Source organism: Lagenorhynchus albirostris, chromosome 16 (genome assembly GCF_949774975.1).
Source record: "Lagenorhynchus albirostris chromosome 16, mLagAlb1.1, whole genome shotgun sequence".
Classification (NCBI taxonomy): domain Eukaryota; kingdom Metazoa; phylum Chordata; class Mammalia; order Artiodactyla; family Delphinidae; genus Lagenorhynchus; species Lagenorhynchus albirostris.
This window is the reverse complement of record NC_083110.1, coordinates 51,941,824-51,965,113: the sequence shown is the minus strand read 5'-3', so window position 1 is coordinate 51,965,113 and position 23,290 is coordinate 51,941,824. Positions and strand designations below refer to the sequence as shown.

The 23,290-nt window shown below is 36.5% G+C and overlaps 1 protein-coding gene across 1 annotated transcript in view; it reads right to left on the bottom strand.

The window, feature by feature from the left end:
* Positions 1-23,290, bottom strand: part of TBC1D12 (TBC1 domain family member 12) — a 95,433-nt gene that overhangs the window by 36,318 nt on the left and 35,825 nt on the right. The window contains 1 exon segment of the mRNA XM_060125405.1: positions 10,773-10,896. Coding sequence (XP_059981388.1) covers positions 10,773-10,896 — 124 coding nt within the window.

Genomic DNA, 23,290 nt, shown 5'->3' with positions numbered 1-23,290 from the left:
TTATAATTAAAAAGCTATTCAACAATAACAACAAAAGCCCCTGCATACTCGGTTTTTAAAAAATATTTATTTATTTGGCTACACCAGGTCTTAGTTGTGGCAGGCAGGAGCTTCGTTGTAGCATGCAGTATCTTTTTTTTTTTTTAGGTGCAGCACGCGGGATCTTCAGGATTTTCATTGCAGCATGCGGGATCTACTTCCCTGATCAGGGATCGAAATTGGGCCCCCTGCATTAGGAGCGTGGAGTCTTAACCACTGGACCACCAGGGAAGTCTCCCCTGCATACCTGGTTTATGTCAGTAATTCTCAATTGGCGTAGACTTTGGCCCCAGGGAATATGTGGCAACATCTAGAGACATTTTTGGTTGCCACAACTGTGAGGGGATGCTACTGGCATCTACTGGGCAGAGGCCAGGGATGCTGCTAAATCCTTCACTGCACAGGAAAGGCCCCCAAGAACAAAAATTACAAGACCTAAAATATCAATAGCACTGAGGTTGAGAAATCTTGGCTTAGATAATTTCACTGTCAAGTTTCATCAAACATTTAAAGAAGAAAAAATACTAATTCTACACAAATTCTTTTAGAATGGAGACGAAGAAAAAAACTCTCAATTCATTCAATGATTTCAGCATTATCCCAATACCAAAATCAGACAAAGATATTAAAAGAAAATTACAGACCATTATCTCAAGTGAAAATGGAAGCAAAAATCCTTAACAAAGTATTAGCATTTCAACTTCTGTTTTCTGCTCCAGCACGTAAGAAGCTTAAAAGCTGCCAACCCACTCCAATAAGTAAAAAGCTGAACAAACTAAAAAAATCAACAACTCTTCTTAGATTCCTCAGAGAAATGAGGTCACAGGGCAAACTGCTGCCCCAAAATTAGAGAAATAGGTGGATATAGAGAATCACAACTTACCAGAGCAGAAACCTATGAAGAAACCTCTGTGGGAATCAATGCCAGGGTAGGAAAACCTGAACTGTAACTGACAAATTGCTAGAGGCTCAATGTCGACAGGTCTGAGCGCTAAGACTCCAAGAGATCCCAGACCCACATACTTTTTGCAAGTTTTACCTCCAGGAACTCTATCAGGTACTCACAGTGTATGTCAGAGAAAAATCTCCTTGTGCTTCCAGCAGTAGGAGGGGAAAAGGAACTTTTTTAAAAAAAGATTTAATTTTATTTATTTTTGGCTGCGTTGGGTCTTCATTGCTGCGTGTGGGCTTTCTCTAGTTGCAGCAAGCAACTAGAGAGAAAATGGAGTAGAAACATATTTGAAGGAATGATAACCAGGAATTTCTATACATTAATGTCAACACCAAACCACAGATCATGAAGTTCAGAACACAAAATTTGGCAGGAAACATGCCCAAATAACTATATGTAGGCATAACATATTTAAACTGCAGAAAATCAAAGATTGAAAAAAAAATCTTGAAAGAAGCCAGAGGGTGAAAAAAATTCCTTCCCTATACAAAAGCAAAGATAACAAGTACATTCAACTTCTCAGAAACCATACAAGCAAGGAGAGAGTACAGAGAAATATTTCAAGTGTTGAGAGAAAAAATGCAAAACCCTCAAATTCTGTACCCTATGAAATTATCCTTCAAAAAAAAAAGAAGAAAAAAAGACTTTTCTAAACAAACAAAAAATTGAGCGAATTTATTGCCAACAGATCTGCCTTGCAAGATCTATTAAAAGAAGCTCTTCAGAGAGAGGGAAAATGACACGTCAGAAACTTTTACCTACATCTAGAAAGAAAGAGCATCAGAAAGAAATACATGAAGGTAAAATAAAAATTTTATTTTTATTATTCTTAACTGATCCAACAGATAACAGTTTGTTCAAAATAATAATGATATATTCAGTTACATATGTGTGTGTCTGTGTGTGTGTGTGAGAGCATGCTCATGTATAAGTGAAATGAATGACAGCAAAGACACAAGGGATGGAAGGAAGGAATTAGGAATATTTTGTTATTATAAAGTACTTACACTACACATGAAGTGGTAAATGTTATTTTAAAGTGGGCTTAGATTAGCTGTAAATGCATATTACAAACTCTAGGATGGAGGGAGGAAGGGAAAGGAGAGAGGGAGAGGGAAAGCAGACACAAACTACAAATATCATAAATGAAAGAGGGGACCTCACTACAGATCTGATGTACGTTAAAGTAATATTATGAACAATCAGATGCCCATAAATTTGATAACTTAGATGAAATGGATAAATTCCTTAAAGACACAATCTGTTAAAACTCAGAGAAGAAAGAGACAATCTGAACAGTCCTGTTATCTATTTAAAAAATTGAATCAACAATTATACCCCCAATAAAGCTGGAAAAAATGAAAGGAAGAAGGGAGAAAGGGAGGGAGAGAAGGAGGGAAGGAAGAAGGGAAAGAAGGAAGGAGGAAAGGAATTGTGTTGATGATTAATTACCTTCCAAAAGAGAAAGCAGTTTGGCTCAGATGGCTTCACCAGCAAATTTTAAGAAACATTTAAGGAAGAAATTATACCAATTCCCTATGATCTCTTCCAGAAGACAGAAGCAGAGGAATACTTCCTAATTTAATCAATGAAGCCAGCATTACCCTAATATTAAAACAGGCAAAGACATTAAAAGAAAACTACAGAACAATACCTCTCAGAAACATAGCTGCTAACATCCTCAATGAAATATTTGCAAATCGAATGGATTATAAACCATGACCAAGTGGGATTTATCCCATGTCTGCAAGCCTGGCTCAACATCTGACAATTAATTAATGTAATCCATCACATCAATAAGCTAAGAAAGAAAAATCACAAGACCATATCAATACAGAAAAAGCATTTGACAAAATTCAACTCATTCATGACAAAAACCCTCATTAAAGAAGGAATATAGGGGTACTTCTCAACTTGATAAAGAACATCTACAAAAAACCTATAGCTAATATTATATCTAATGGTGAGAAACTCTAAGTTTTCTAAGATCAGGAACAAGGCAAGGATGTCCCCTCCCACCACTGTTTGTCAACATTGTATGGGAAGTCCTAGCTAATGCAACAAGACAAGGAAACACAAGGTATACTGATTGGAAAAGAAAACAATAAAACTGTTTTTGTTTTCAGATGCCATGGCTTGTTTGTGTAGAAAATTTGAAAGAACAGTCAAAAAAACTCCTGTAACTAATAAGCAATTACAGCAACGTTGCAGGATATTAGGAAAGTCAATTGCTTTCCTATATACCAGCTATAAAAAATGGAATTTGAAATTTAAAACACATTAATATTTCCATTAGCATCCCCCAAAATGAAATACTTAGATACAAATCTGACAAAATATATACAATATCTACATGAGGAAAATTACAAAACTCAGATAAAAGATACCAAAGAAGAACTAACTAAAGGAAGAGACAGTCCATGTTCATGGATAGGAAGAGTCAGTATTACCAAGATGTCAGTTCTTCCAAACTTGATCTACAAATTTAACACAATCCCAATCAAAATCCCAGCAAGTAACTTTGTGGATATTGACAAAGTGATTCTAAAGTTTATATGTAGAGGCAAAAGACCCAGAATAGCAAACTCAGTATTGAAGAAGAAGAATAAAGTTGGAGGACTGACACTACCCGACTTCAAGACTTACTGTAAAGCTACAGTAATCAATACAGGGCAGTGTTGACAAAATACTAGACAAAGAAGTCAATGGAACAGAACAGACAGCCCAGAAACAGTTCCACATAAACACAGTCAACTGATCTTTGACAAAGGAGCAGAGGCAATAAAATGGAGCAAAGGTAGTCTTTTCAACAAATGGCGTGCAGCAAGTGGACATCCACATGCAAAAAAATGGATCTAGACATAGAACTTACACTCTTCACAGATATTAACTCAAAATGGATTATAGACCTAAATGTAAAACAAAAAAACTATAAAACTATAGAAGACAGGAGAAAACCTAGATTACTTTTGGTATGGTGATGACTTTATTTAGATACAACACCAAAGGCACAATCCATGAAAGAAATAATTGAGAAGCAGGGCTTGATAAAAATTAAAAACCTCTACTCTGTGAAAGACACTGTCAAGAGAATGAGAAGACCAGATATGGACTGGGAGGAAATACTTGCAAAAGATACATCTGATAAAGGACTGTTATACTAAATATACAAAGAACTCTTAAAACTCTATTGAGTTCTGTTTTTATTATTATAAGAAAATGAATGATCCAATTAAAAATGGCAAAAGATCAGAAAAGACACCTCAGTAAATAACATACACAGATGACAAGTAAACATATGAAAATATGTTCTAATTCATGTTCATTCAGAATTGCAAATTAAAACAATCAGATATGACTACACACCTATTAAAATGGTCAAAATTCAAAACACTGACAGCACCAAATACTGGTGAAGATGTGGAACAACAGGAATGCTCATTCATCGCTGGTGGGAATGCAAAATGGTACAGTCACTTTGGAAGACAGTTTGGCTGTTTCTTACAAAATTAAAATACCATATGATTCAGCAACCAGCCTCCTTGGTATTTACCCAAAAGAAATGAAAACTTACACCCACAAAAATACTTACACACAAATGTTTATAGCAGCTTTATTCACTGTTGATAAAACTTGGAAGTAACCAAGATGTACTTCAAATTGTTTTCTACATATGATGTTTCAAATATACATCCAGCACCCAAGCAAAGGTAACCAGGCACACACAGAGATAAAATAGCATCTGCTAACAAAAACTAGCAGAATCAATATTCAATATAAACAGACCTATAGAATTTCCAGACATTGGAATTATCAGACACAGGCTATAAAAACTATACTTACTATGTTTAAGGAGATAAAGGCCAAGCTTGAAATTTCAGCAGGGAACTGTAAACTGCAAAAAGTGATATAGCAGATTTGAAAAAGAAACAACCAGAAACACAAGAATTGAAAAACACAAAACTGACATTAAGAACTCAAGGTAAAGAGCTGAGGGATCTGTATTTTTAACACATTCCCTACATAATCCACTATGTTTGAGAACCAGAATCATAGACTACTACAATAAATCTTAATGTCCTTGTTTGCAAACCCACTCTTTTCTAATTTAACTTCTACAATGCCTCCAGAATTTTTCCAGTATATGAATTTGATGCCTCAGTGCCTTATTTAAAAGTATTTTGGTTAAAACCCAACTTTCTAACCTTGTGGCTAAGGACCTTCACCATCTACCCTACTTCCCTGAAATACTGACCTAAAATTGAGCTAAACAAGTCTGGTGCATTCCTGCTTGTTCATTCAATTTTCTCTATCTGGAATGTCTTTCCCCATCTTGTCTACCTGGTGAACTCCTACTAGTATACTTCATAACACAGAAACTGCACGTCATCCTGAGCAGAATTAATCACTCTTTCATCTCTACTCTCATACTTTGGTTCACAACTGTATTACAGCACTCACTACACTATATTAAAACCATATATGAACCTTCCCCCTCCTTCCTATAGTTATGCTAGAATAACTGAAAGGCTAGGACTTATATTTATCTATTTCCCAAGAACCTGAACCATGCTCATGGTATTATACACAGTCAATGTATGTTGCATAAATTACACATTCATTGAAATGAAAGCCAGACAATCTTCGAGAAGAATCTAGGATCAATTAAAGAATTTTGTCCTTCAAGTTCTACTAGAGAAAAGGTTTAGAGCTTGCTAACACGAGGTCACAGAGTAAATTGGTCACAGAATGGTATCCTACCACATTCTGATGGCTTGGGCTCTGTATCTAAAGGGATTCACCAGAAAGAAGGTGTACTAGGAGGGAATATGAGAAAAGATCAGTCTATCGGTTCAAACGGAGGGTGGCAGGAGTCTTTGAACAGCTTCTTGAAGTAAAATATGGAGTCTTGGGAGAAGAAAGAATAGAATAGGAGCTTCTCTTTTAAAGACAATGTAAAAGCCAAAATAGCCTGATGTGTATACAGAGTGACTCAACTTTTGAGTTTCGGTGGACAGTGAGAACACTCTTCCTAAAGGGGTTAGTGCTTTATTCTTTTTGTTTTCTTTACCTAATTTAACCTTCTTTCTTAAGGCTCACACTTCTCCCCTCTCCCCGAAGCACAGGCCCAGAGCTGTTATAAAGTCCTCTCTCAATCTCCAGACCACACAAATTAACATTTATGAAATAAATTTATTCATACATAGGAAAGACATAATAATTTATCATTAACTATAAATAAGGAACACACATGCGGCTAGAAAGGTAATTATTCACTACCTTTTCAAGGTGACAATACCTTAGGTAAATAAAGGTGAAAAAACATGCAAGTGTGTTAACAGTTTTAAGGACTTATCAAAAACAAATTCTGAACATAGTCCAGCCCCTCCACAATTTAACAATGAAGGAAGTAGCTCATTTATTGCAGTGCTCACTCAAATTTTACACCAAAGGTATCCATATTTAAGCATAACTAAAACCAACAAACTGTTTTCAAGTATCCTAATGCTACATACACCAATAAAGTTAGTAACCAGAAAATTAAGCTCTACACTTGCAAAGTGTTATATATTTACTGCTCACAAAGCACGTGTATTCTAGTCCTTTCCACAGCGCTATTGTTCCTGAAGTTAACAATTCAAAATCAAAGTCTTAATTGAGCAGCGTGACCTATCCTACTTCTGGACAATTTGAAATACTCAGATTAAGAAATCAGTTAGTGCCTTAAAACTTTTTTCCTTGCCTGCCAAAAGATATCTGAAAGTGATTCAACCACGCAACTAAAACATCACTCAGAAAGACGAGTGATGAAAAACATGAAATACCATCTAAGTACTCCAATCTAATTTCCTCATAATGAAAAAGATGCCAATATAAAAACAGTGCCAAACAAAAAAATCACTTTCTACTGAAAGACTGTCAGTTTGACATAAATAGAGTATACTCAATCTAGTATGCAATCATGTTACAATTATACATAACATGGTGCATTTGAAATAATTCTCACTTGCAGTTTGGAGGTCATAAGACAAACTATGTAGCTGTATTCCAACTTCAGCCTATTAATTTAGAAAAACCAAAAACTTAGGTCAATTGGACTACAATATAACTGAAATACTATTTATAATTAATAGATGCAATTTTTAACATGGCTCACCAACTGGTTCAAATGGCCACAAGCAGGAATTTCACACCTGCAAGAGAACACATGTGATAATCCTCATAAAATAATATTATGAATATTCATGTGATTTGGGAATTTACTGTCAAGTTAAATGCCAAACTTGAGTCGGTCTGACTTTGTTATTACCCTAAAATGATGTTTATGTTTCTTTACTGTTAACATGGAAAGCACTAAAACTGATCAGACCTTTAATAAAATTTACAAGAATAAAACTTTAAAAAATATTTAACCTACAAGTATCTTTCACTTTTGGACTTCATATATCTCTGAAAAATCTATAGGTACAAAACACATAAAGTAAGGCAAAAAAAAATTTATATATAGTAATATTTTGTTCGTGAAAAAAAATAACACCATATATGTAAAAATATACACACATGAAAATAATTGTGTTTTCCATACAAAAATTGAATTTTAAAAGGCCTAAAAATATGAAGGGAAAGTAAAATGAGACATATCGCCCTATAATGTTTTATATTTTATAGAGAACATAATCGTGTTATTTGTGCAATTAACAATAGAGGAAAAAGATGGTAAGTCAAACACTACTTTACTCTATAGTTTGGTTTATAATCTTATAGGTGTCTTTCTACTAGAAAAAAATTCTGGCTCCCAAACATATACTCATCCTTAAAAGTATGGCAACTCCTTTCTGAATATTTGCTTAATAAAATAATTATCCTATAAAATACTACTACTACTCTAATATTCTAACAAATTTTACTGTTTCGTCATTCAATAAGCAAGTGAGGCATCTTTAGGAAGGTCAAAGGAATCTATTTTTTCCTTAGTACTTCTAGCACTGCCTTACTGTTTCAGGCAGTTTGACACTGGAATACTAGCTATCTTCATTTTCTATAGCCTTAACAGCTTAAGACCTTATCCTAAAACATGACAGATGTGTCTTAACACTCTTCACGGCTTTACTCTTAACATCATTTTAAATTTCTCATTCCAAACATATAACACACATTTGAAAGGGGTAGACAGATGGTCAAGGATCTCAAATGTAGTTTTATATTGATAATATTTTACAGAGTTTAGAAATCAGGGCTGTAAAAAAATGTTTTCAAGTGGGAACAGAGACAGAAAGTTATAACTTTACCATTACCAATAAAAGAAAATCATGCCCACTTTTTTTTTTTTTTTTTTTTTTGCGGTACGCGGGCCTCTCACTGTTGTGGCCTCTCCTGTTGCGGAGCTCAGGCTCCGGACGCGCAGGCTCAGCGGCCATGGCTCACAGACCCAGCCGCTCCGCGGCATGTGGGATCTTCCCAGACTGGGGCACGAACCTGTGTCCCCTGCATCAGCAGGCGGACTCTCAACCACTGCACCACCAGGGAAGCCCAATCATGCCCACTTTTAAAATGACAATTGCAGCGAAGAGAACAGCAAAGTGAGACAAATGTGGAGTAGAGGACACAAACAGTAGGGAAAGAGAAAGCAGAAAAGGAGAGGCAGAAACATATTCCATCACATGGTGAAAGAGATACATATTTTTGAACGTGGAAAACGGTCAGAGGAACAAGGACTTCGCTATCCATCACAGCCCCCCCAAAACAAACAGAACCATGAAAAAGGCACCAAAATACACATTAGCACCTACACACAAATGGAAAACTCAAAAATTAAAAGAAGCAGTTGGGAGAAATCATCATGTGTAAAAGGCCAGAAAAGGGACAGAGGATAGAAACTGCATTTCAACTCACTCCTTCTTCCCATATGAAAATAAGAGTTGTTTTTTCCTGACCACTAATCAAATTTTCAAACAACATATATATAAAAAGGAGAGAGGAGGTGAGGCCTTGGCTTTCCAAAATGAAAACAGCACATTAAAGGCACAGACATATTGGTAAACAGATAATTATCCACTAGTAACTTATTTAGAGATCTATGGTAAGAAAATATCACAGAATATTAGTTTACATAAAGATATTAAAGTATATGCACAAGCATATTTCAGGTAAACTATCATAAAGTCAAGAATACAAACCTTCAATAGCAAGACCACTGTTTTTGCCTCTAGAGGGCAAACTTGGTCTTCTGAAAGACTTCACGAAAAAAGAGTTAATGTCCAGATAGCAAAGATTCCCAAACTTTCTTGGATTAACAGTAACCTTAGTGTCTCAGTAATTTTTTCTTGGTGCCCCCTAAACCAACAGAAATCCTTAAACATTCTGTTTAATAAGTAGTTATGTCCAACAATTAAGTAAAGATTTATGTCCTAGCACTTAGTAACCACTTGAAAAAATAGTACACATAAATTAAAAGAAAAACATTTTATTGCATTCTTAAATAACCACAATTAATTACTAATTGGGGATGTGTGCCTTTTGTGCACTGTACAATTTCACAAACCTTGAAATCAGATTGGACACCATCACCTTCATTTCCTGTTCCACACTGATTTTTGCACAGTATCTGATTTTTATCATAGCAAACTAGGAAAAACCAGATTCACAAGGATACGATGCCACAGAAAATAATACATTGCCATTTAATGTTGAAATTGTGTACTACCTCAAGCTATCAGTCTGCACCATATCCAGCAGATGTGTAGCATCACTGAGTTTGCCATGGTTCCCCCCTGCGTTAGCTGCAGCACATGGGGTGCCCTAGGCACACAGCTTGGGAATCACAGCACTACAGTTTTAAGTCTCAGCAACATATAAACTGGTCACTATTTTAATTACTTGTAAATAAAATTAACTATAACAAATGCTTTTAAAGATCTAAAAATTATGTTCTTATTTACTTGGGAAACCTGTTTTTCTTTTGAGCAATAAAAAGAACACTAGTAAATACTTAAAGGAAAGTATTTTTTCCAGTTTGAATGATGATTATTGCTTTAATGTGATTATTTTTATAAATGCTGGATGTGCTAAATTTGATAAATTACAACTGGAAGGAGAGAAATAGGAAATTTATTATAATATCTCCTGAGAAACAGCTTCTCTAAAATTAAAAATGCTATAAATTGATACAGTCTCACTGCATTCCAGTCTCACTTATCTCCTAGTACTGAGAAGCACAAGCTCAGGAGTCAAACAAGATCTGAAATTCTTAAGAACTCAAGAATATGGATATTAAAACAGATAACAGAAGAACTGGCTCCTAAATTACTAGAAACAGACTATACACCCGCCCTCTCACAAAGTCCTTGGTTAAGACAGAAAACCAGAAAAGTGACCAAGGAAAGAGTTCGACCTCAAAATCTACTCGGTTTTCACTTTATGCTGCTTTATCAGTTCACAACTACCCATTATCCATAAAATCTGTGCCGCTGGCAAATGCTACCATGTTCGGCTAGAAGTCAAAGTCTGTGGTGACAATGGTTTGCTAAGGAAAAAACAAAGCTATCCAAGGAATAACTAGGAAACAAAATCAATGTTCTATGACTGTAAAGAATTTTCACAACCATAAAAGATAACTGAAAATATGTCATGCTTTAAAAAAAAGTTAAAGTTACTACAAATATCTATAGTCCCAAAATTTTACATGTTAAAAAGAAAAAGGAATGAAAATAGAATATGGTTAATTATCTAGAAAAGAATATCTGAAAAGCAAGACAAACCACATGGCTACATTAGTACTTACCTGCTGAATGATTTTGGAAGTTTTCTGAAGATTCTCTCTGGGAGGGACTTTACCAAATAATTTCCAACCAGGAGCACTATGTACAACTGACTTGAGTTCCTTTGTCCTTTTCGGAAAAAGGTTTCTGAAACACAGAAAAGTTACATGAATTGTGTTTCTGGTAACCAGGGAACTACTTAATAATAATTTTTAAAGTACGCTTATCCTCAAGACAAATACAAAATACTTTTAAATAAAATTATTTCTACTACTTATACTACTGACTATTAGACTAACAAGACTCACTTAAGACTACCTGGCTTATAAAGAAATATTAGAAGAATCATCAACAGAGATATTAGAGAGATAAACAAATTGGGAGAAAAATGACAGCTGTAAATAAAATGTAAATATTTGCTTTGAGTTAGCTACAAAATGTACTAGAATTGACTATACATATACTTGACAATAAAAGCCAAGAATCTGAGAACAAAAAAGTTAAAGAGAACTTATATAAAACAGGTAAAGGATTAAGTAATACCATGTTTGGGGAAAATACTATTTAATTATTCTCAGCAATAATTTGTTATTGCTTGAAATAAAAGGGTATCTACTGAGCCTCTATTCCTATAATATATGTATATGCAAGTTGTTTTTCCTAGGACAGGTATGCACAAGAAAAGCTTACTGCAAAAGCGTCAATATGTAACCTAGTAAGAAACTATCTCTCACTGAAAATCTAAAAAAAGAATCTGCACAAGGATCAAGGATTTTACCTATTATCTCCATTCCCTTACCAACCAAATTAAGTATCTATTGCACATGTAAGCAGGAATGATATTCAAAATATGTATACATCAATACAGCATGCCAGGGCACCATGAACCAATCAGAAAGGTACAATGAATCCAACTGAATATAAAGCCTTCATATAAGGTGTGATATAAATATTCATTAAGAAAATTTAAAATTTTCACATACAGTTACAGTCACAAAGTATTTGAAAGCCCAAATAACTCAGGCTTTCAAAATATCATATAAATATATCTGTTCTTAAAAGTACATTATTGTGGGCTTCCCTGGTGGCGCAGTGGTTAAGAGTCCGCCTGCCGATGCAGGGGACACGGGTTCGTGCCCCGGTCCGGGAAGATCCCACATGCCGCGGAGCGGCTGGGCCCGTGAGCCATGGCCGCTGAGCCTGCGCCTCCGGAGCCTGTGCTTTGCAACGGGAGGGGCCACAACCGTGAGAGGCCCGCGTACAGCAAAAAAAAAAAAAAAAAAAAAAAAAAAAAAAGTACATTATTGTGATAACAGGGGGTAAGTTTTTAATGCATAACGTTAAGGCTGTTCTTCAAGTTTAGAAAGGTATCAACAGACTCCTACAAAAGAATATGGGTTAATCAATAATAAGTTAAAGAAACACTCTCACTTCCTTGGGTGTGCAATGGAAGTGAACTGATGACAATTCAGAGTAATTTCTGCTTAGGATACTCTAGAGGTTTCATCTCTGAGACCACATATAGCGACTCAATTCTCTATTCTATAAGATCTCTAAGTTGGAGGTTTTCAATAATGATTATACTGAGGACTGGTATATTTATAGTAAAATTTCAAGCCTCAAATGATGGCCTATTAATTTAAACACTATTTGATATCTTATGTGCTGCTCATCAATTTATTGCCTTATAGCTCTATATTCACCTTGCAGTATATGCTCTGTGACAACATGGAATTCCTTTGAGCATTTCTCCTTTCAAAATAAACATGAGGCTGTTAAGCTTACTCGATAGAGGGCACTGAAGGGACACCACAGAAGAAAGGGGCTCTGCTCTCCTGTGGCTTCCAGCTGATGCAGAGTGGGTCAGTGGTTTGGGTATGAGGATATCCAGTAGAACTCTGCTCAGTCACATGCCCAGAACATTAAGTGCCTGAGCAAACTTACAGCCTCAGCAACTCAACCTGCAGATGGCTTTCCTGAAGTCTTATTAACATGTAAACTGGCACCCAAAGGCTTCCTGCCAGCACTGATGCACCAGTTCCCTCTGTAGGCCCCACACAGCTCACTTGTACTCCCCAGACAGTTCTCATCAAGCCATGCTTCCTCCACAAGCCTCTATATGGCCTGCCTACACACCAAAGCTTTGCCATCCAACCATGCTAAACACAGGAGAAAAACTTTGTCACCATGGTTTATGCAAAGGATTCTTGAATGTGACATTGAGCTTAAATCTAAACATCTGCACTTCAAAAGACATCATTGATGCAAAATAAAGCCGTAGAAAGATCTAGAATTCAATCCCTCCACCAAAGTAAAAACTGAGACGGAAAGAGCAATTGGAATCAACCATTTTAGAGCTACAGAACCTTATCAGACACTTAAAACAACCAAGAGAGTGTGTGAAAGGAGAGGCTGTTGATCTTTCTTAAGTTAACAGCATGTGTGAACCAACTACCATCCCCCATTCCTCAGCTCCTCCCTCCTGTAGTTGTGGGGATAGCAGCCCACTGGCTCCAGGAGCAATAGTTTCTGGAACAGGCAGCAGCAGCTTCCATTGGTGGTATCTATCAGAATATTAAAAGAGAACTCTTTTTGTCCCTTTTTTTGATCCAGACATTTAAGGAAATCTTTGTCAGGTCACCAGCTAACTGCAGCAATAAGAGAACAGAAACTTGCAACCACACACAAAAAGGATTACACACTTTGCAAAAACAGTTTAGAAATAACACAAACAGATGACTCCAGCCCTTAATGAGCAAAAATCAGCAATCACTAAGAAGTGAGAGAACAGATTTACATAGTTACCACATTATAATACTTAGAATGTCTAGGTCTCAACAAAAAAATTACAATACATAGTAAGAAAGAGCAAAGTATGGACAATTCACAGGAAGAAGAATTTGGCAAAAACCATTCCTGAGGAAGCTGAGACAATGAGATTACTAGTCTAAGATGTTAAATCAACTGTCATAAATATTCTTGATGAGCTGAAGGAAAACATGGACAAAGAACTAAAGGAAATCAAGGGGGGAAATGTAGAACAAAATGAGAATATCATTAAAGAGACAGAATTATACAAAGGAACCAAACAGAAATTCTGGAGCTGAAAAGTAGAATAAAATTAAAAATCTACTATAGCAAACATGAACGTAAGACAACTGAACTTACTGAACTTATCAATTATTCCTAATTGAATTCAGGAGCACAAAGAAAAAAGAATGAATAAAAATGAGCAGAGTCATATACTATAAGAGTGCCAGAAGCAGAAGAGAAAAACAAAGGGGCAGAAAAAATTTTGAAGAAATAATGGCTAAAAACTTCTCAAATATGATGAAAGATACAAATCTACACAACCAAGAAGCTCAACAAACTCCAAGCAGAATAAACTCAAGGAGCTATACTCTGAGACACATTATGGTCAAACTGTCAAAAGACAAAGGGAGAATTCTGAAAGCATCAAGAGAGAAGCAACTATCAAAAACAAGGTATCCTCAATAAGATTAACACCCGATTTCTTATCAGACACCATGGGAGTCAGAAGGTGTCAGGCTGACATAATTTAAAGTTCTGAAAGGAAAAAAAACTATCAACTGAGAATTCTATATGCAGCAAATCTATCCTTCAAGAATGAAGGAGAGGGTTTCCCTGGTGGTGCAGTGGTTGAGAGTCCACCTGCTGATGCGGGGGACGCGGGTTCGTGCCCCAGTCTGGGAGGATCCCACATGCCGCGGAGCAGCTGGGCCCGTGGGCCATGGCCACTGAGCCTGCGTGTCTGGAGCCTGTGCTCCGCAACGGGAGAGGCCACAGCAGTGAGAAGCCTGCGTACCACAAAAAAAAAAAAAAAAAAAGAATGAAGGAGAATGAAGATATTTCTAGATAAACAAAAGTTAAGGGAGTTCATTCTTAACAGATCTGCCCTACAAGAAATGTTAGGAGTTCTTCAGAGTGAAATGAAAAGTCAAAGCCATAAGAAGAAATAACATTGGTAAAATTAACTACATAGGTAAATGTCAAAGCCAGTATTATTGTACTTTTTTGTCTGTAACTCCACATTTTCCCTATGTGATTTAAGAGGTAAATGAATAAAATAACCTTTACAAATTTATGTTGTTGGGCACACAATGTATAAACATGTAATCTCTGACAATAACAATATAAAGGAGAAGGAACAGAGATGTACAGTAGCATACTGTTTGTACACTAATGAAACTAGCTTATATGCTAATGAAATTAATTTGGTATCATTCAAACTAGGTTGTCTTAAGTTTAAGATGCTAATTGTAATCCCTAAAGTTACCACTAATAACTTCAAAATATACATAAAAGAAGGGAATCAAAATGGTATACTAAAAAGACTCAACTAGGGCTTCCCTGGTGGGCGCAGTGGTTAAGAATCTGCCTGCCAATGCAGGGGACATGGGTTTGAGCTCTGGTCCGGGAAGATCCCACATGCTGTGGAGCAACTAAGCCCCTGTGCCACAACTACTGAGCCTGTGTTCTAGAGCCCGTGATTCACAACTACTGAAGCCTACATGCCTAGAGCCTGTGCTCTGCAACAAGAGAAGCTACTGCAATGAGAAGCCCGTGCACCACAACAAAAAGTAGTCCCCAATCACTGCAACTAGAGAAAGCCTGAGCGCAGCAATGAAGACCCAACACAGCCAAAAATAAATAAATAAATTTATTAAAAAAATTAAAAACTCAACTAAATACAAAAAGTGATAATGGAGAAACTGAGGAACATAAAACCATATAAGACATACAGAAAATAAAAAGCTAAATGGCAGAAGTAAATCCTTTCTCATCAACAATGAATTTAAATATAAATTGATTATACTCTCCTATTAAAAGGAGAGTGACTGGCAGACTGGATTAAAAACACTATATGGTGTCTACAAGAGATTCATTTTAGATAAAAAAATACAAAGAGGTTGAAAGTAAAAGGATGGAAAATTATATTGAAAGCAAACACTAACCAAAAGAGAGCTGGAGTGGCTATATTACTGTCATACAAAATAGATGTTAAGTCAAAAAGGCTACAAGAGGCAAAAGAGAACATTATATGTTGGAGGAAGAAAAGTTTAATCCAGTAAGAAGATGCAGCTATTATAAATATATGCACACCTAACAACAGAGCTCCAAAATATATGAAGAAAAATTGATGATATTGAAGGAAGAAACAGACAGTTCTACAATAATAAACTGGAGACTTCAGCACCCTACTTTTTTTTTTTTTTTTTTTTTTGCGGTACACAGGCCTCTCACTGTTGTGGCCTTTCCCGTTGCGGAGCACAGGCTCCGGACGTGCAGGCCCAGCGGCCATGGCTCACGGGCCCAACCGCTCCACGGCATGTGGGATCTTCCCGGACCAGGGCATGAACCCACATCCCCTGCATCAGCAGGCCACTGCGCTACCAGGGAAGCCCTATAGTACCCTACTTTTAATAATAAAACAACCAGACAGATCAAAAAGGAAATAGAAGACTTAAACATTATAAATCAATTAGGCCTAACAGGCATACACAGGGCATCCCACTCAACAACAATAAAATACAAATTCTCAAGGACACATGGAATATTTTCCACGATGAACTATATGTTAATGCAGAAATATTATAGTAAGTTTAAAAAAATTAAAATCACACAAAGTATCTTTTCCAACCAGAATAAAATGAAACTATAAATCAATAACAGGAAGAAAACTGGAAAATTCACAAATATGTGGAAATTAAACAACACAGTCTTTTTTTTTTTTCAGATTTTGGCCACACCCTGCAGCATGTGGGATCTTAGTTCCCTGACCAGGGATCAAACCCACACCTCCTGCATTGGAAGGCAGAGTCTTAACCAGTGGACTGCCGGGGAAGTCCCTAAACAACACAGTCTTAAATAACCAATAGGTCAATGAAGAAATCATAAATTAGAAAACACCTGAGATGAACTGAAATGGAAATACAACATAGCAAAACTTGCGAGATACAGCAAAGGCAATGTTAAGAGGAAATTTTATAGTTGTGAACACCTACATTTAAAAAGAGCCATACCTCATATCAATAATCTAACTGCAGCCCTGAAAAAAACTAGAAAAAGAAGAACAAACTGAACTTAAAGCTAGCAGAAGGAAGGAAATAATAAGGATCAGAGTGGACAAAATGAAATAGAGAATTGAAAAACAATAGGAAAAAATTTTAAGCAAGTTCTTTGCAAAGATCAACAAAGTTGACAAACTTAGCTAGACTGACTAAGAAAAAAAGGGAAGATTCAAATTGCTAAAAGCGGAAATGAAAGTGGGACATTACTACGAGTAAGAAGTATATGGGGGCTTCCCTGGTGGCACGGTGGTTGAGAGTCTGCCTGCCGATGCAGGGGACACGGGTTCGTGCCCCGGTCCGGGAAGATCCCACATACCGCAGAGCGGCTGGGCCCGTGAGCCATGGCCACTGAGCCTGCGTGTCTGGAGCCTGTGCTCTGCAATGGGATAGGCCACAACAGTGAGAGGCCCACAAACCACAAAAAAAAAAGAAAAAAAAAGAAAAAAAGAAGTATATGAATATTATGAACAACTGTTCACAAACAAATCAAATAACTTAGTTGAAATGGAAAAATTCCTAGATATATACACATAATACCAAAACTGACTCAAGAAACAGAAAATCTAAATAGACTTATAAGTAAGGATATTGACTCAACATCAAAAATCTCCTAACCAAGAAAAGCTGAGGACCAGATGGCTTCACTGGTGAAATCTAACAAACACTGAAAGAAGAATACCAATTTTTCTCAAACTCTTCTAAAAAACTGAAGAGGAGAGGAGTTACATAGTTTTCCTGGGTCTCTCCCATGTATACATGTTATTAAATTTTTGTTTGATTTTCTGTTAATCTCTCATGTCAATTTAATTCTTAGATCAGCCAGAGGAACTCAGAAAGGTAGAGGAAAATTTCTTCTTCCCCCACAGTTCCTTCAAGATGGTTTTAATGTTTTTCCCACTCATCTTTTGTATATTCATTTTTTTAAAAATTTATTTAATTTATTTATTTTGGCTGCATTGGATCTTCGTTGCTGCCCACGGGCTTTCTATAGCTGCGGGAGCAGGGGCTACTCTTCATTGTGGTGTGCAGGCTTCTCAATGCGGTGGCTTCTCTTGTTGTGGAGCACGGGCTCTAGGCACAAGGGCTCAGTAGTTGTGGCTTGCGGGTTCTAGAGCACAGGCTCAGTAGTTGTGGCTCACGGGCTTAGTTGCTCCGTGGCATGTGGGATCTTCCCGGATCAGGGCTTGAACCCATGTCCCCTGCATTGGCAGGCAGATTCTTAACCACTGCGCCACCAGGGAAGCCCTGTATATTCTTGCTATGTTTATTTCTAGTATTTTATTTCTATTGATATTGAAAAATAGTACTTTCTCTTCCATATATCTACTAATGGTTGCTGTACATATAATAGCTATTAACTTTTGTATTTTAGCTTTATATCCTATTACTTTATTGAATTATCTTACTTTCCATTTATTCTCATGGATTATATGGGAACATATTCATATTACCTGAAAATAAAAGGTTTTACTCTTTACAAGTCTTTCAGTCTAATGTTGTCATTGTGCTAGCTAATACCTTCAATACAATCTGAAAACAGTATGGTGAAAGTGGATTCATTTTCTTGTTAACTTTAAGGGATCCCTCCAAAAAAAACAAAAACAGAAACAAAAAACCCCCAAAAACAAAAAACTAAAGAGCAGAGAACACTTCCTAACTCATTCTATGAGGTCAGCATCACTCTGATACAAAGCCATACAAAGACACTAGGAAGAAGAAAACTACAGACCAAATTCCTCAAAAATCCTCACCAAATACCAACATACAGAATTCAGCAGCTATTATAAGGATTATACACCATGACCAAGTGGTACTTATCCCCAGAATGCAAGGGTAGCTCAACATATTAAAATTAATCAAGGTAATTCATCATAGTAATAGAATAATGGGTAAAACCATATGATCATCTCCATTGACGTGGAAAAAACATTTGACAAAATCTGACACTCTTTCATCACAAAAACACTCAATAAATCAGGAATAGAAGGGAACTTCCTCAACATGCCAAAGACCATGTATGAAAAATCCACAGTTATCATCATACACAGTGATGAAGGACTGAAAGCTTTTCCCCTAAGATCAAGAACAAGGCAGCGATGTCCACTTTTGCCAATTCTACTCAACATAGTAATAGAGCAATCAGGCAAAAAAAGAATAAAAGGCAACCGAATTGGAAAGGAAGATGTAAAGTTATCTCTTTTCACAGATGACATGATCTTATATGTAGAAAATCTTAAAGAATTCACATCAAAAAACTGTTAAGAGCTAATTTGTGAATTCAGCAAAGTTACAGAAACACACAAAATAGGGTTGTGTTTCTATACACTAGCATGAACAACCCAAAAAAGAAATTAAGAAAACAATTCCTTTTACAATAGCATCAAAAAGAATAAAATACTTAGTATTAAATTTAACCAAGGAAGTGAAAGATTTCTACACCAGAAACTATAAAACCCTGCAAAAATAAATTGAACAAGACCTAAAAAAAATGGAAAGCATCCCATGTTCATAGACTGGAAGACTTTATATTGTTAAGCTGACACTACCACTCAAAGCAATATACAGATTTAGTAAAATACCAATCAAAATCCCAATAGCATTTTTTGCAAACACAGAAAAACCCATCCTAAAATTTATAAAGAATACCAACATATCTCAAATAGTCAAAACAATCTTTAAAAGGAACACAAATTTGGAGTACTCACATTTCTTGGTTTCAAAACTTACTACAAAGCTACAGTAATCAAAACCTTGTGGTACTGGCAAAAGGACAGACATACAGACTAAGAGAATAAAATAGCACAGAAATAAACTCTCACAAATGTGGTCAACTGATTGTCAACAAGTGTGCCAAGGCAATTTAATGGGGAAAGGACAGCCTTCAAAGAAATGGTGCTGAGAAAACTGAATATCCACATGCAAAAGAATGAAGTTGGATCCTTACCTTATAAACAAAAATTATCTCAAAATGTATCAAAGAACTAAATTTAAGTGCCAAAACTGTACAATTCTTAGAAGGAAATGTATAGGCAACTCCTCATTATCTTGGATTCAGCAATGATTTCTTATTTAAGCATGGTACCAAAAGCACAGGTAACAAAAGAAAAAAATAAATTGGACTTCATTAAAAATTTTGTGCATCAGAGGACACTGTAAGAGAGTGAAAAGACAACTCACAGGAGAAAATAATTGCAAATCATATACTGGATAAGGGTCTAGTATCCAGAATATCCAAAGAGCTCTTACAACTTAAAAAAAGAAAATCCAATTAAAAAATGGGCAAAGGACTTGAATAGACATTTCTCCAAAGAAAATCTATAAATGGCCATTAAACACACTTGAAAAAATACTCTATTGAGTGTATTCATCAGTCATTAGGAAAATGCAAATCAAAACCACAATTAGGGACTTCCCTGACGGTCCAGTGGTTAAGACTCCACTGGAGGGGGCATGGGTTCAATCCCTGATTGGGGAACTAAGATCCCCCATGCCGCGTGGTGCAGCCAAAAAAAAAAAAAAAGGTGCTGCAAGGATTCAGGAAAACAGAACCCCTGGTGGGCACATGAAATGGTGCAACCACTATGGAAAACATTTCCGCAGTTGCTCAAAATGTTAAACACAGAATTTCTATGTGACCCAGCATTTCTACTACTAGGTATAGACCCAAAAGAACTGAAAACAGGTGTTCAAACAAAAATATGTACACCCATGTCCATTGTTGCATTATTCACAGTAGACAAAAGGTGAAAATAACCCAAGTGTCCATCAACAGATAACTGAATAAACAAAATGTGGCATATACTTATGTTATGGACTGAATTCTGTCTCCTCCAAATTCGTATGTTGAAACTCTTAACTCTCAGTCCCTCAGAAGGTGACTGCATTTTGAGATAGGGCCTTTAAAGAAGTAATTAAGTTTTATTTTATTATTATTTTTTAAATTATTTTATTTATTTTTGGCTGCATTGGGTCTTCGTTGCTGTGCGTGGGTTTTCTCTAGTTGCGGCGAGTGGGGGCGACTCTTTGTTGCGGTGCATGGGCTTCTCATTGCAGTGGCTTCTCTTGTTGCAGAGCACGGGCTCTAGGCGCACGGGCTTCAGTAGTTGTGGCTCGTGGGTTCTAGAGCACAGGCTCAGTAGTTGTGGCCCACGGGCTTAGCTGCTCTGCTGCATGTGGGATCTTCCTGGACCAGTGCTTGAACCCGTGTCTCCTGCATTGGCAGGTGGATTCTTAACCATTGCACCACCAGGGGAGCCCAGTAATTAAGTTTTAATGAGATCATATGGGTAGGCTCTTCCAATCTGATTGGTGTACTTAAAAAAGAGGAAGAAACACCAGGGAGGTACAGCAAACAAAACAAGGTCATGTGAGGACACAGAGAGAAGGCAGCCATTCACAATCTAGTAGAAAGGCCTCAGAGAAAACTAAACCTTCAAACACTTTGATCTTAGACTTTCAGCCTCCAGAACTATAAGAAATAAAATTTCTGTTGTTTAAACCACCCAATCTCTGTATGTTTTTATGGCAGTCCCAGCAAAATAATACAGCATACAACAGAATATTATTCAGCCATAAAAAGAAATGAAGTTCTGATACATGTATGAATGAACCTTGAAAACATTGCACTAAATGAAATAAGCCAGATAAAAAGGAACTAATATAATTCCACTTATGTAGTATATCTAGAATAGGCAAATTCAGAGAAAAAGAAAGTAGAATAGAAGTTACCAGGGGCTGGGAAAAAAGGGAGAATGAGGAGTTCTTGCTTAATGGGTATCTGTGTGGGATGATGAATAGTTCTGGAAATGGATAATGGTCATAGATGTACACACTCTGAGTGTACTCAATGCCACTGAACTGCACAGTTGTACATTAAAATATGGTTAAAATGGTAAGTTGTATATTTTACAATTAAAAAAGACATCGTTAAGAAAGTAACAACATAAGCCAAAGATTGAGAGAAAATATTTGCACCGCATACATCTGAGAAAAAACTTCTGTCCAGACAGTATAAAGAACTCTTTACAGCTCCATAAGACAAACACCCCAGTTAAAAAACGGAAAGAGATCTGAATAGACAGTTTACCAAAGAAGATAAATTAAAAACTAGTAAGTCACACGAAAAGTTGTTCAACATCATTAGTCATCAGGGAAATGCAAATCAAAACCACGAGATACCACCTCACACCTCAAAAATAGCTATAATAAAAAAAGACAGACAATATGAAGTATGAAGAAAAACAACTTTATACTCTGCTGGTGAGAATGTTAAATGGTGCAGCCATTTTGGAAAACAATTTGGCAGGGTTTTTTTTTTTTAAGTTAAACATAAATTTACCATACAACCAAACAATTCCACTCCTAGGTATCTACCCAAGAGAAATGAAAACATAAACCTGCGCAAAGGCTTGCACAGGAATGTTAACTGCAGCATTATTCATAATAGCCAAAATGTAAACACAAGCTAATATCCATTAACTACTGAATGTATAAACAAAATGTGGTATATCCATGTAATGAAACACTATTAGGCAATAAAAAGGAATGGGACGACTGGTACATGCTACAACGTGGATGAACTCAAAAATACTGTGCTCAGTGAAAGAAGTTAGATGTATAAGACTGTATGCTGTACAATTCTATTTATATAAACTGTGGAAATGGCTAATCTATAGAGACAGAAAGTAGATCAGTGGGGATGAGAATGGGAATTGACTGCAAATGGACACAAAGGATCTCTTTGGTGTGATGGAAATGTTCTACAACTACACTGTTGTACGGTGGTGATAGTTGCATGACTGTATAAATTCAATGATAAATACTGAATTCTACACTTAATGGGTGAATTTTATGGTGTATATACTATACCCCTACAAAGCTACTAATTAAAAGACTATTAGACTAAAAATCAAACAGAGTATTAACACTGCCAAAAGTTGGTCTTCTGCCAAGTTTAGTAAAAAAGACAAAATTTCCAGGATGTTTAGCCCAAAAAAGACAACAGAAATAAATTAGGAACAAAGAAAAAGTTATAAAATCAGATACAGTTAAAAAAAAAAAATTTTTTTTTTTTTGGCTGTGTTGGGTCTTCACTGCTGTGCACGGGATTTCTCTAGTTGTGGTGAGCGGGGGCCACTCTTCGTTGCGGTGCATAGGCTTCTCATTGTGGTGGCTTCTCTTGTTGCAGAGCACGGGTTCTAGGCGCGCGGGCTTCAGCAGCTGCAGCATGCAGGCTCATTAGTTGTGGCTCACAGGCTCTAGAGTGCAGGCTCAGTAGTTGTGGTGCACGGGCTTAGCTGCTCTGCGGCATGTGGGATCTTCCCGGACCAGGGCTTGAACCCGTGTTCCCTGCATTGGCAGGCGGATTCCCAACCCCTGCGCCACAAGGGAAGCCCTACAGTAAAAATTTTAAAGGCAAGAGAATACTATGAACAACTCTTTGCCAATAA